The sequence below is a fragment of the Budorcas taxicolor genome, chromosome 5 (genome assembly GCF_023091745.1).
Source record: "Budorcas taxicolor isolate Tak-1 chromosome 5, Takin1.1, whole genome shotgun sequence".
NCBI classification, from domain to species: Eukaryota; Metazoa; Chordata; class Mammalia; order Artiodactyla; family Bovidae; genus Budorcas; species Budorcas taxicolor.
This window is the reverse complement of record NC_068914.1, coordinates 64,221,551-64,234,554: the sequence shown is the minus strand read 5'-3', so window position 1 is coordinate 64,234,554 and position 13,004 is coordinate 64,221,551. Positions and strand designations below refer to the sequence as shown.

The 13,004-nt window shown below is 41.0% G+C and overlaps 1 protein-coding gene across 1 annotated transcript in view; it reads left to right on the top strand.

Annotated features, from left to right (window-relative positions):
• Nucleotides 1-5,078, top strand: part of POC1B (POC1 centriolar protein B) — a 104,636-nt gene extending 99,558 nt beyond the window's left edge. Inside the window, exons 11-12 of the mRNA XM_052640477.1 lie at nt 1,018-1,236; nt 4,974-5,078. Coding sequence (XP_052496437.1) covers nt 1,018-1,236; nt 4,974-5,078 — 324 coding nt within the window. The remainder of the gene's footprint in view (nt 1-1,017; nt 1,237-4,973) is intronic.
• Nucleotides 5,079-13,004: the final 7,926 nt, after the last annotated feature.

Here is a 13,004-nt window from a genome sequence, read left to right as displayed (position 1 = left end):
GGCCCCCTCCACTGGGAGGTGTTCCCAAGGCATTCCCACCTTGTTGTTGTTTGTCGTGAGGTGTTCCAACACTGGAGCCTGTTGGCTGTGTTCTCAGTGTGAAAGTGGCAACCTCAAGGAGAGTTCATGTCGGTGAATATTCCCCAGCATCTCTGCCATTAGTGTCCTTGACCCTACAGTGAGCCACAGCCCCAGCTCCCCAGGAGACCCTCCAAGACCCTTAGGCAGCGTGGCCCAAGCTCCTGTGGGGTCACTACCTTACCCTGGCTCGTGGTGCATTTGAAATCTTATGGGTGCCCTCCAAGAGTGGAGTCTCTGTTTCACCCAGTCCTGTGGAGCTCCCATACTTAAGCTCTTCAAAGTCAGAGGCTCCTCCTCCTGATGCCAGACCCCCAGGTTCGGGAACCTCAAGTGAGGCTCAGCACTCTCCCTCCTGTGGGAATACCTCTGTGGTTTAATTATTTAATTATTACCTACCCAGTGGTTATGGGACTTTATTATTTTGGGAAAGCACCGCTCCTACCACCTTGCTGTGTCTTCCTTTTCATCTTTGAGTGTAGAATATCTTCTGATGGGCTTCAGTCTTTTTGTCAGTGGTTCTTCAGCAGTTGGTTGTAGTTTTGGTGTTTCACGAGAGGACTCAAGCCCAAGTCCTTGTAGGCTGCCATCTTGTCTCCTCCCCTCAGAAGTCAAATAACAGTCATCTTAATTGACGTGACTTTTAAAATCAAGAATTAGCATTTAACAACCTGTTTAAATGTATAACCCCTCATCCTTCAGACAGATACATACAACATACAAACTCTATTTCACTGAAAAAAAATCAAGGAGAATTGTGAATTTCCTCCATTCTCTTTTTTAGCCTTTTTTTCCTCTTGTAATTTGCAGTAGTTGAAGATGAAAACTAATGCAAGTTGGGCTTTTAAAAGAGGAGTATTGAAACTGTATATATATTTTATATATAATTTTTAAAGTTTGGAAAATATAACTCTTCCCATCTTTTCTGTGGTGTCAAAGACAACAGAAACAACTGTTCGAACTCTACCAGACACGGGTGAAGAGATCTGCGGATATTTCTTGAATCCTTCTTTAATGGCATCAGAATGTTCACCTACAGTCTTGAAAAAGAAAACAGAAGACATAAGCGACCTCCCTACTGAGAGTCAAAGAAGCATACCGCTTGCTGTGACCGACGCATTAGAGCATATTATGGAACAGCTCAATGTTTTGACACAGGTGGGTTGGCATGCTTCACACTTAGAGGTAGGATGTACAAAATCCTGGTTACAGCAGGCTGCAGAACTGGCAGAGCAGCGGGGGATACTTTCTTTCTTAGCAAGCTCACAGGTGGTAGTTAACAGAGCAGCACGTGCTCTGCTGAGATGCTCTAGGTCCTGTGGAGGCAAGGTCTGAGCCCATGCGTATGTAAACGTGTGTGCATACACACACCGTCCTGTATCTGGCATCTGAGGACCAGAAGGGAGGGGAGGAGACAGTGGAGAACTGTTGTGGTACTTCATGCTAGAAATTTGATTCTAGACAGCAATGTTTTGCCCTAAGAATTTTCTGATGCAGTGTATTCAGATATTGGATATTATCAAAGAAATATTTAAGGCCAAAAGAAAAAATGTATTGGGATTAATCATTTCACTTAGAATGAAATATTGGCAATGCTTTTAGTTTTCACATAATTCCCTCTGTCCAATGTATAACTTCCCTCATTTCAGAGCTTCTTACAGGACACTCTGTTCTGGAGATGAGGTTTTCACATTCCCCTTTTAGATTATTACCCAGTCCTTTTTTTTTTTTTTTTTTTCATTGATGCTAAATTGTAATTTATTTTTTACTGCACAGGATGACTTTCAGCATTCTTTTTTTTTTTTTACCAGACTGTATACATTCTTTTATTAAATTTCATTATATAGTCATGCTTGTAATGAATAATTTTACAGTGAAAAGGAAAGATGTAATGGCTTAATCCCTTTCAATTACATTTAAGCAATTTTTTAAATTTATTTTTTTATTGAAGGATAATTGCTTTACTGAATGCCAGTTTACCTTTGCCAAGAAGGAATACTATGAATCTTAACATACCAAAGGCCTTCCAACTCTTGGTCAGGAAATTTAGATGTCATTTAATGGAAGCAGTGTATTAAAATGGATACATCAAAGGTTGTCCTTCCAGCTCTCCTTGGTGTTTCTTTTGAATAAGTCTTATCATTCTTTGATAAATAGGATGAGGACACTAATATTTGTCAGAGCAGATGCTGTCCCAAGTTATACAGAAAGAAGCTATGACATGAACTAGAGATGTCGATTACTTTCCCAGAATAAATATTTTGAGTTGAAATAGCTCTTGCATAGAAGTTATCTTGCATAGAAGTTAATGTACAATTAACCCTGGCTGTACATTATAATCGCCCAGGCTATTAAGAATCGTCCAGATGTCCAGTTCTCATCTCCAGAGAATTCAAGGCCTTGGCATGGGTCTTTTAACGTTCCCTTCTGGGTTTGGAGCCAGTAATTAAAAAATCTCACCCTTTAGATAACATCTCCGAACCTTGTAGTTAAGGGACATGGATATGGGTCATGACAGGTTGTGGGAACAAGTCTTGTGAGACCTTGGAGTCATAAGATTTGTTCAGTGAAAAATCATAGGAAAATCACCAATTTTTACTTTGCAGTATTGTGCTGGAGGTGACTTTGTGTTTATCAGACGTCTCTCGCCTTTAAAATGTAGTTTTCTCTCGAGCTCCTGCCAGCCTTAGTTTTGATGGGCCTGTTTCCCAGGGCCCTGGCTCCTCACGTGCGCTGTCACACTGAGTGGCAGGTCCTCTTGAGGGTCTTTCCATCCTCTGCTCTATCCGCTTCGTGACCCGTTTCACCTTTTTCCCTGATTCAAGGTTAAATGGATCACTTTAAACTTTATTGAAAGTCTCTACGTTTTTAACTTTGAAGGACTGACTACCCTTCATATACGAAAGAAGTGAAAAGCAGGCACAGCACACTTGCAAAATGGGAACAGTGAATCTGTGGGCGAATCAAGTGAAATAAACACATTCTGATTCACTTCAATTACAGATGACTGAATATCTCCTAACCCTATGGCAATGTTTATAATTCAGTACAGATTGTTTTGGGTTGGCCAAAACATTCAGGCTTTTCTGTAAGTTATAAGATGTTACAGAAAAACTCAAACGAGCATTTGGGCCAACCCAACAATATCACTTTCTCATTATAATTTTTCAGACAGTAGGTAACTGGAGTTAACCAGTGTTATAGATGTTGATAATATACATATCAAAAGGTTTTGCTTTTTGCATTGTGATAATGTATGTAAATATCAGGCAAAAAGCTTGGAGCGTAGTAGGCACCCAAGAAATATTAGAAAGTATTATGAGCATTGCTGTTAATTTCGATCATTAACAGTATTGCAGTATTGTGCTGGAGGTGACTTTGTGTATATCAGACATCTCTTGCCTTTAAAAGGCAGTTTTCCTCTCAACCTCATACCAGCTTTAATTTTGATTGGCCTGTTTTCCAGGCCAGTCATAACAAGTCATGATCTATAGTATGGAATATGAGAGGGAAAAAACTATTAAATAATAGAAAAAAAAAAAGAACAACTGATTACTGTCACAAACTGATAGGGAATCAAATCATTATCTTGAAACTTATTCACTAAAGTAACCATGCATTTATGCTGCTTTTCCTGTATGAACGGAACCAAATAATATATGAGAAGTGTATTTTGTAAACCATCCCAACTAATAAATGGAAATAGAATGTCATTGCCCTCTAAAGAAAGAATAGACATACCGAGGGATCTAGCCTGAGTCTTATCAAGCCTTTGGATCCTGTTTCCAATTTATATAAAATACGGAGAGTAAAAGAACAGATTTAACTGTATCTGGAGCACACAGTCCCTAAAATCCAGTCTGGTAGGGAATCTACAGGTCAGATGGCCTGAGCCTGTAAATAGACAAATTATAAAGAAAATAAAGCAAGGAAGTGGGGAATCTGCAGATTAAGTGGATAAGATAAAGTTGTAGTTTCTAGGGATGCATACCTGAAAGATAGAACCATAAAAACATGCAGATTATTATTACAGTGGTCAGGATAGTGGCTGTTACGGGGGAAGGTGCATGCGAGGGACTAGTTCTTGACCTGGTGCTGGTCACAAGGGTGTTTTTCTCATGACAATTCATTGATACTTTTTAGTGTGCGATTTCCTGAATCCAGTTTATAGTGAAGTTAAAAAAAAAAAAAAAAACTGAAGCAAAGTGATCGATAATCACAATTTAAAAGTAGTCGTGTGTGTGTGTAGTCATATACTCACTCACTAGCCAAAGGGGTTAGAATAGCTAAGATTCATAAGGTCCTGTTGTGCCAGGCACTAGCTTAAGCATTTTACATGCCTGATTTCATTCAGTCTTCCTACCAGCTCTGTGAGGTGCTGTTGTCATCTTCTGGGTGCAGAAATGAGTGGCAGTCATTATATGTTCAAGGTAAGCTAGGTATCCAGCTGTCTAGGGTAGTATAGATATGGCCCATATGGATTGATTGTGGCAGAATGGCCAGGGACGCCATTTAAGTAGTCATGGGGCATGTGGCATTCCGTCCCACCTCCCACGTTCCACATTACCTGGGACACTATTTAACAGCCTCATGTGGCCTCTTCTCTGGCATCGATGCTTTAGAAGATCAGACGTTAGAATTGTCCATAGAGACTGTCATTTATTCCTTTTTCCTTAAATGCTTCCTCTTTTTCCCTTTTCCTCAAACGGCTTGGCAGCGCTTTGCCCTGTGGTGGGGTGCAGAAACAGAGCAAGTTCCGGAGCTCATCTCTGAGCCAACCTCCTGGCAAGAGGGTAGGCATTACAGTTCTGAAAAAGATCAGTGCAGAGATTATCACCATCATTCTCACCACCAGGTCACCAGGCCCTGATGACTTTGTCCTCCTTTTTTTGCAGACTGTTTCAATCTTGGAGCAGCGACTGACTTTGACAGAGGATAAGCTGAAAGACTGCCTTGAAAATCAGCAAAAGCTTTTCAATGCAATCCAACAGAAAATTTGAACAGAAAAGTATGAGCAGAGGCATGAGAAATGAACACATGTACATATACTCAGGAAGGCAGTACCAGCTGCTTCATGCAACGCAACCACGTGCGAATTGGCATGGCATTTCTTAAAAGGGTGAGCAACAGAACAAAAGGCAGGAAAAGCATAATTAAGGACCAGTTTAAACATACCAATCAATGTCTAGGACTAATTCAAATCATTACTATTTATGGTTCCACTAATAAAGTGATAAGCATTCAAGTGGCTCTATATTTCCCCCCCATATTATTTTTTAAATGTTAGTTAATAGTTCAGATCCTGCCAGGAAAATAACCAAATCTTTGGATTTCATTGTTATTTCAAATTGACCATGTCCAGGCAATTCCTTCAACAATTAGTGTACTTCTTTAGTGAACAGTACCCTTAGGGTGAAATAATTCACTTACCTCTAAAATAGCATTTTATGTGCAGAGAATGAATTAATGATCTGACTTGTATTTCTCAGTTTAAAAAATTTACTCTTTCTTACCTATGCCATTTGATGAAAAGATGATCTCACAGACTCTCAAACCACAGAATTTCCACAGCAAGAATACACTTATTTTAATTAGCAACAGCACATACAGGACATATGGCAGGGATTTTGATTTAATTTACGGCATACATTGCTTATTCTTTGACCAACCTGAAAGAAAATGAAGAGTTAGAAATATGTGAAGTGCACATATCTTCTTCCGTAGATGAAGGCACTGAATGTTTTTGGTTATATCCAAATCTGTGATATCAGTTTATGAAGATTAAATTAGTGCAGAATCCTCAAAACCCAGAACCATGCAACAGCAATACTTAGAAATATACACCCATGTGTGTTCACATGCTTCAGGAATGTTCAGGGTGATTTTGGTACCTGGATATAAGGACTTTAAAAGAACATTTATTTGCATCGTTGTCTACCTCTTTCTTTTAATTGTGATTTGAAACAAAATGAAAATGAGTAAAACACTCTAAAAGATCTTGGTTATAATTTAAGAATTTTATCTTAAACAAAATAAGAGATTAAATTGGAAAAAAAAAAAAGAATTTAGCTTGCATTTCTGTTAACCTATATCAAAAACAGAAGGTGGGAGAAGACAGTCCACATTCATGATGCCTGCAGGCATACCCTGGGGAAGATACTATGTTTTGGAAAAGAAAAAAGTCCTATTTACGTATGGGTCTATATTGAGAAATATCTCAAAGTGATTTCAATTGTATTTATGAGGTGGTTTTGTTTTATCATCCAGGGTGTTTTAAGTGCCTTTTTATACAATACTAAGTAGGAGCTTCTAGACCGTTTCAAGAGTTTATAAGACTAAGTGGCATTGTATTTTTTATAACCTTGTTGAGAAGACTAAGAAATGAAATGTCATACCAATTTTTGTTTACTTTTTTATTCTTCAAACAATAAAGATATTTTACCTTAAAAGTTTCTTTTTAAATGATTAAAATCTAGAAATAACACTAAAATTTCTTATCTAGCTCACTTAACTTTAACCTTCATAACAACCTCTTAGAGAACTTGTCAAAACAGTTCCTGTGCTTTTCCCCGGGCTTATGATTCACTAGGTCTGGTCTGGCAGGGCCACTAATTTGCATCTCTAACAAGCTCACAGGAGATTTGGTGCTATTGGCCTCAGGCCGACAGTTTAGAAACTATTGACCAGCTATAGCCACTTCCTGCAACATGGTGTTGCCACACACTTTTATGGCCATAGACCTTTATTATAAGTGATATAAAAACAGTGATGACAGAAGTTTGAAAGCCTTAAAACTTTTTCAGGAGGAATATTTTATAACCCTCCTTCCCTCCCCCACACCTTTGTTTATGCTTTTGAGGATTCTTTCCTTCGGATTCCAGCCTCACATTTGTCCTAGCTGCCTGTTCGCTGCGTGAGCAACATCTCCACTTGGAAGACCTGGCGGGCCGTCTCTGAAAGTGCTCAAAGCCAGTCCCTACTGTACCCTCAGCCACCAGCCAGCTCCTCTCTCCCCTAGTCTCCGGACCTCCAACTCCCCTTCAAGGCAGTCAGGTTGGAGTTATCCTTGAATCCTTGATCCTACACTCCACTCCCATTCCTTCAGCAAATCTTATGAGAAGATATGAGAGACCGGATCATTTCTCACCCCTCCATCAGCCACCAAAACAGGCCACCATTGTCTCTTCCCGAAATGACTGCAGTACCTCTTAACTGTCTCCACCATCACCTTTGGACAGCAGGCCAGAGTGGTTCTTGAAAAGACGGAGTTCAAACATGTGGCTCTTTCGGCTCCAAACCCTTCAGGGCCTCCCATCTTGGAGCAGAAGCCCAAGGTTTGACAGTGGTGATATGCTCCCCACCCCTTCAGTTTAGACCTCCTCTTCCCCTTGGGGGCCACACTTACTGCTCTTGGTCACAGTGGCTTCTTTGCTTACCTTTGTAGAAGCAAAACAGCTCCCCCCTGAGAGCACTGGCCTTGCCATTTCCTCTGCCTGGAGCCCTGTCCCCAGGCATCCCTCATAACATTCCAGCCCAGCTCACCTGTTGCCTTTTCACAGGTGCCCTTCCTAATCAGCCTATGTGAAATAGTAACCCTCCATTCACTCCCTGCCTAGCCCTGGTACAACAAGATTGCAACACCGTCCCAGTTCTGCCTCTTCCACTGTGAACTGACCTCTTCAAAGAGTAAGCACAGTCATCATCTTTAGATTCTCAAACTAGCACAGTTCATAGGAGGAGCTCAACAGATAAGTATCCAAAAAAATGCTCAACCTAAAAGTTGAGAAGATTTTATTCAGTGCACTTATGGAAGACTTAAGTCTGATATACAGCCTCTCAGATAACTCTAAGGGACTTTTTCTAAACAGGTAAGACAGGAGCCAGGACAAATATAAGTTTTGCAAATAAAACAACATAACAAATACAAACTAGGTAGTCAGAACATTAAAAGATTACTGCTGAAGAAAACCAGATAGCTCAAACTAATGAATTTTAGCACTTTTCTATGTATGAGAAGATGCAAAAGTCTGGGCTTATTGTAATTCTTCCTTTGATACGCATCTTAACTGTCTAGTACCAGTATCCTGTTTTTTTCTCCAGTCTGAATTCAGGGTGCCCAGTCGAGGGTGGGTGCGGTGACCACAACATTCTCTGTTTACTGAAATGCTGGCAATATTCTATGTCTCCAGTATTCTGTGTCTCTCAATCATAAATTCAACCATTTGGAAGGCATTTAGTGATCAATTTTGTCCCATGGCACTAGGAAGTTTCATTCCTAGATCGGCTGGAGACTGTGTGATATAGGCTATTCAGTCCACACAGACAGCTTCACTGTAACAGTTATGAATCCGGCATTACAATATACTTAGATATAAACATAAAGTAAGTTTATAAACAATATAAACTTACAGTATAAACTTGTGTGCTCTGTGCTGACTCGCTTCAGTTGTATCCGACTCTGCGACCCCATATAGCCCACCAGGCTCCTCTGTCCGTGGGATTCTACTGGCAAGAATACTAGAGTGGGTTGCCAGGCCCTCCTCCAAGGGATCTTCCCAACCCAGGGATTGAAACTGTGTCTCCTGCGTCCCCTGCACTGCAGACAGATTCTTTACTGCTGAGCCACCGGTGAAGCCCATAAACAGTATAAACAGTTTATAAATAATAGCTGGAATAAGTTAAATTTGTTTGCCCAGAGGACTAGGGCTTTACTCCTTTTGGAAAAGAAATAAGATTTTTACTTGCCCTTGATAAACCCTTAAGGAGGCTATGAATTAGATTCTAGGCAAAGGAGCCTTTCCAACTGTTGGAGTTTTAAAGGCTACTTTTCCACTTTTTCTCTCCTTGTTGGAAGGTTCTATCTGATTAATTAGGCTCAGTCTCAGGTCATTGTGGGCTATAGCTAAGTTTCTGATTTGTAGAGATTTGCAAGAGAAAAATGGGCTTCCCTGGTGGCTCAGACGGTAAAGAATCTGCCCTCGATGCGGGAGACTTGGGTTTGATCCCTGGGTTGGGAAGATCTGGAGGAGGGCATGACAACTTCCAGTATTCTTGCTGCGGAGAGAAAGATAGTTGCTTTTAATTCTCCAAAGAACCTGTGTGCCTCCCAAATGATATTAAAAGGTTGATTTTGCCCAACTATATTTTCTTTAATTTGATCTTTTAATGTAAGTGAGAAGATTTCCAACTAAACTGAAATTCAAGAGTTCTATGTTCTAGAATTTCAGGGTTAATTTATCAAGCCTTCAAAAGCTTGCACAAGGCATTTAAAAAAGGCCCTCTTTTGGAGTGTAAGGCTAGACCCAGAGTAAAGTTTTTTGTTTTTTTTTTTAAGTTAACCCCTAAATATTAGCTCCATTTTTACTTTATATTGCACTACTACTACTAAGTCACTTCAGTCGTGTCCGACTCTGTGCGGCCCCAGAGACGGCAGCCCACCAGGCTCCCCCGTCCCTGGGATTCTCCATTCTATATTGCACAGTTTCAGGTAATCCCATCGGTTTCCTTTTATGTTAATTAGTGTATTTCCTGAGAGACAGATTCATATGCTCTGCCTTATAATACCAAGCAAGGGAAACATTCTGGAGAAGGGCATGGCAACCCACTCCAGTATTTGTGCCTGGAGAATCCCCATGGACAGAGGAGCCTAGTGGGCTATAGTCCATGGGTTTGCACAGAGTTGGACACCACTGAGTGCCTAAGCACAGCACAGGGAAGCATCCCGCAGGAAGACCTAGTATTTTTTTGACAATATACTTAGGCAACCCAGCTTCAATAAAACATTTAAATATACCAATTTTTATAAAATGTCACCTCAGTTCTTTTACGCCTTTAGCTTTTAGTCTCCATTGTTGTCCAGGCTCTAAGTCACGTCTGACTCTTTTATGACCCTGTGGATTGGAGTCCACCAGGCTCCTCTGTCCATGGAATTTCCAGGCAAGGATACTGGAGTGTCATTTCCTGCTCCAGGGGATCTTCCTGAGCCAGGAATTGAACTTTTGTCTCCTAATTGGCAGGAAGATTCTTTACTGCTGAACCACCAGGGAAGCTACATTAGTGTCTACATTAGTGAAGTGAAGTCGCTCAGCTGTGTATGATTCTTTGCGACCCCGTGGAGTGTAGCCTACCAGAGAATCCCATGGCTCCTTTGTCCATGGGATTCTCCAGGCAAGAATACTGGAGTGGGTTGCCATTTCCTTCTAAAAAAGCCTTGATTTTACAAGGAGTCCTAGAAGCTTTCTTTTCATCTCTGACCATTCATCTGTTTTTGTATAAAAGGTTCTGGGGCCCCCAGTGAGGGGTTGAGCCAAGAGACTCAGGCCCTTTTATCAGTCTTTTAACTTGATTTTGACTAGTCCTAACTGTTGCACCAAGTAATTATTCATCAAGTATCTCAGTGTAATTTTCTCCCAAACTTTGATCTGGGATAAATAGAGCAAACTTGTTGAGATGCTTTCATGTCGGGAACCAAAAAGGAGGGTCTCTTTGGCCCATCCGACCTTTGAAAATACTTTCAAAGCACTTATCAGCTAAAGGATTCCTACCTAAAATAGGCATAAAACAATTGAAGCCCAACAATATAAAAACAAAAACCCGGGACTTCCCTGGCGGTCCAGCAGTTGAGAGTCTGCCTGCCAATGCAGGGGACATGGGTTTGATCCCTGATCCGGGAAGATCCCACAAGCCTTGGAGCAATGAAGCCCACGCACCCCAACTACTAAGCCTGAGCTCTAGAGCCCACGCTCTGCAACAAGAGAAGCCACCACACGGAGAAGCCCGCACGCTGCGACTGGGGAGCAGCCCCTGCTCGCTGCAAGCAGAGGAAGACTGCGCAGCAAAAAAGACCCAGGGAAACAAAACATAAATAAACCAATTGAAAACACCAGAGGTAAATTCAGGCTCAATAAGCACATAACAGGATCTCCAACATCATAGGTCACTAGAAAACTGCAAATTAAAACAAGGAAAGATGACTACACGTCTATTAGAATGACTAAAATGCAAACCCTGACGAAACCAAAGCTGGTAACCATGTGAAGCAACAGGAGCTCCATGATAAGGATGCAGAAGGGTGCAGCCACTTTGCAAGACAGTTTGACAGTTTCTTACAAAAATAAACATACCAATTACCGTGCAGTCCAACAATCAGTTATCTTTGGTGGTTTAACTAAATAGATTGAAAATGTGCTCACACAATAACCTGCACATGAATGATTATAGCATCTTTATTCATAGTTGCCAAAACTTGGAAAGCAACAAGATGTCTTTCAGGGATGATTTGTTTAATAAAACCATGATCCATCCAGACAATGGAATATTATTCACTGTTAAAAAGAAATGAGCTATCCAGTCATAAAAAGATATGGAGGAATCTTAAATGTATATGACTAAGTGAAAGATGACCATCTGAAACGGCCCCTAAGTTGTTTGCAATTCTGGTATTAATTTTTTAAGTGCAAGAAATATTGAAAATACCATCATATATTATAATGGAAACATACACACATAAGGTTCTAGATACGTAAGCACCTGAACAGAAACCATCTCTACCGTGTAGCTTTCCTAACTGATTCAGAAGACTTCTGGGAGATGAGGAGGGAGGAAAAAAGGGGAGAGAGGATGAGACAGAAATGCACAGATGAGCATTTCTGAGAGCATGGTAAACATGGGAAAGCCAAGGTGGAATAAGCCCACTCAAGTGACACACGTTCTTCTTACCCTCACAGAGGCAGGCAAACTTGATATCGTTATTCACTCAACACTTGATTTCCTGGTAAAATACACAGTCAGCAAGAATGCTAAAGGCAGGACCACCCACGTGCTGGATGCCTTTTGGAACCTTTACCAGACCAAATCCTGCAGAGAAAAGGGCTGTGGTGTCAGGGGCGCCAAGACAAAATGAATATGCATGTTCATGGTTTACAGTGAAGGGACCACACAGGGGGACCCACCTTTGTGCATTCTGAGTCAGGACCCTAGACGGAGAGCTATAGGGAAAGGCAGTCATGATTGAAGAGAAGCCTTCTTAGAAATGACGTTCCATACATGCCTACAAGAATCCAGTATGTCTCCATCTCATACTCAGATAAATTACTGTTCCAAGGCATGCTTCTCTGTGATACACATGGGTGGTGTCACCCAACTGAACTCTGAAGTGGGAAATTTGAACCCAAAAGCACAAGTTACCATTCATGAACACATCGACCCCATTCTAAAACCTGTCCTTTTACAGCAAGAATTAAAACAGTGTCTCCAACATGGATTCCTAACTCAGTTCAGTTTAGTCGCTCAGTCATATGCAACTCTTTGCAACCCCATGGACTGCATGCAGCACACCAGGCTTCCCTGTCCATCACCATCTCCCAGAGTTTGCTCAAACTCATGTCCATAGACTTGGTGATGCCATCCAACCACCTCATACTCTGTCGTCCCCTTCACCTCCTGCCTTCAATGTTTCCCAGCATCAGGGTCTTTTCAAATGAGTCAGTTCTTTACATCAGGTAGCCAGATTATTAGAGCTTCAGCTTCAGCATCAGTCCTTCCAATGAATATTCAGTACTGATTTCCTTTAGGATTGACTGGTTGGATCTCCTTGCAGTCCCAGGGGCTCTCAAGAATCTTCTCCAACACCACAGTTCAAGAGCATTAATTCTTCAGTGCTCAGCTTTCTTTATGGTCTAACTCTCACATCCATACATGACTACTGGAAAAACCATAGCTTTGACTAGACAAATCTTTGTCAGCAAAGTAATGTATCTGCTTTTTAATAAGCTGTCTAGGTCGGTCATAGCTTTCCTTCCAATGAGCAAGCGTCTTTTAATTTCATGGCTGCAATCACCATCTGCAGTGATTTTGGAGCCCCCCAAAATAAAGTCTGTCACTGTTTCCATTGTTTCCCCATCTATTTGCCATGAAGTGATGGGCAG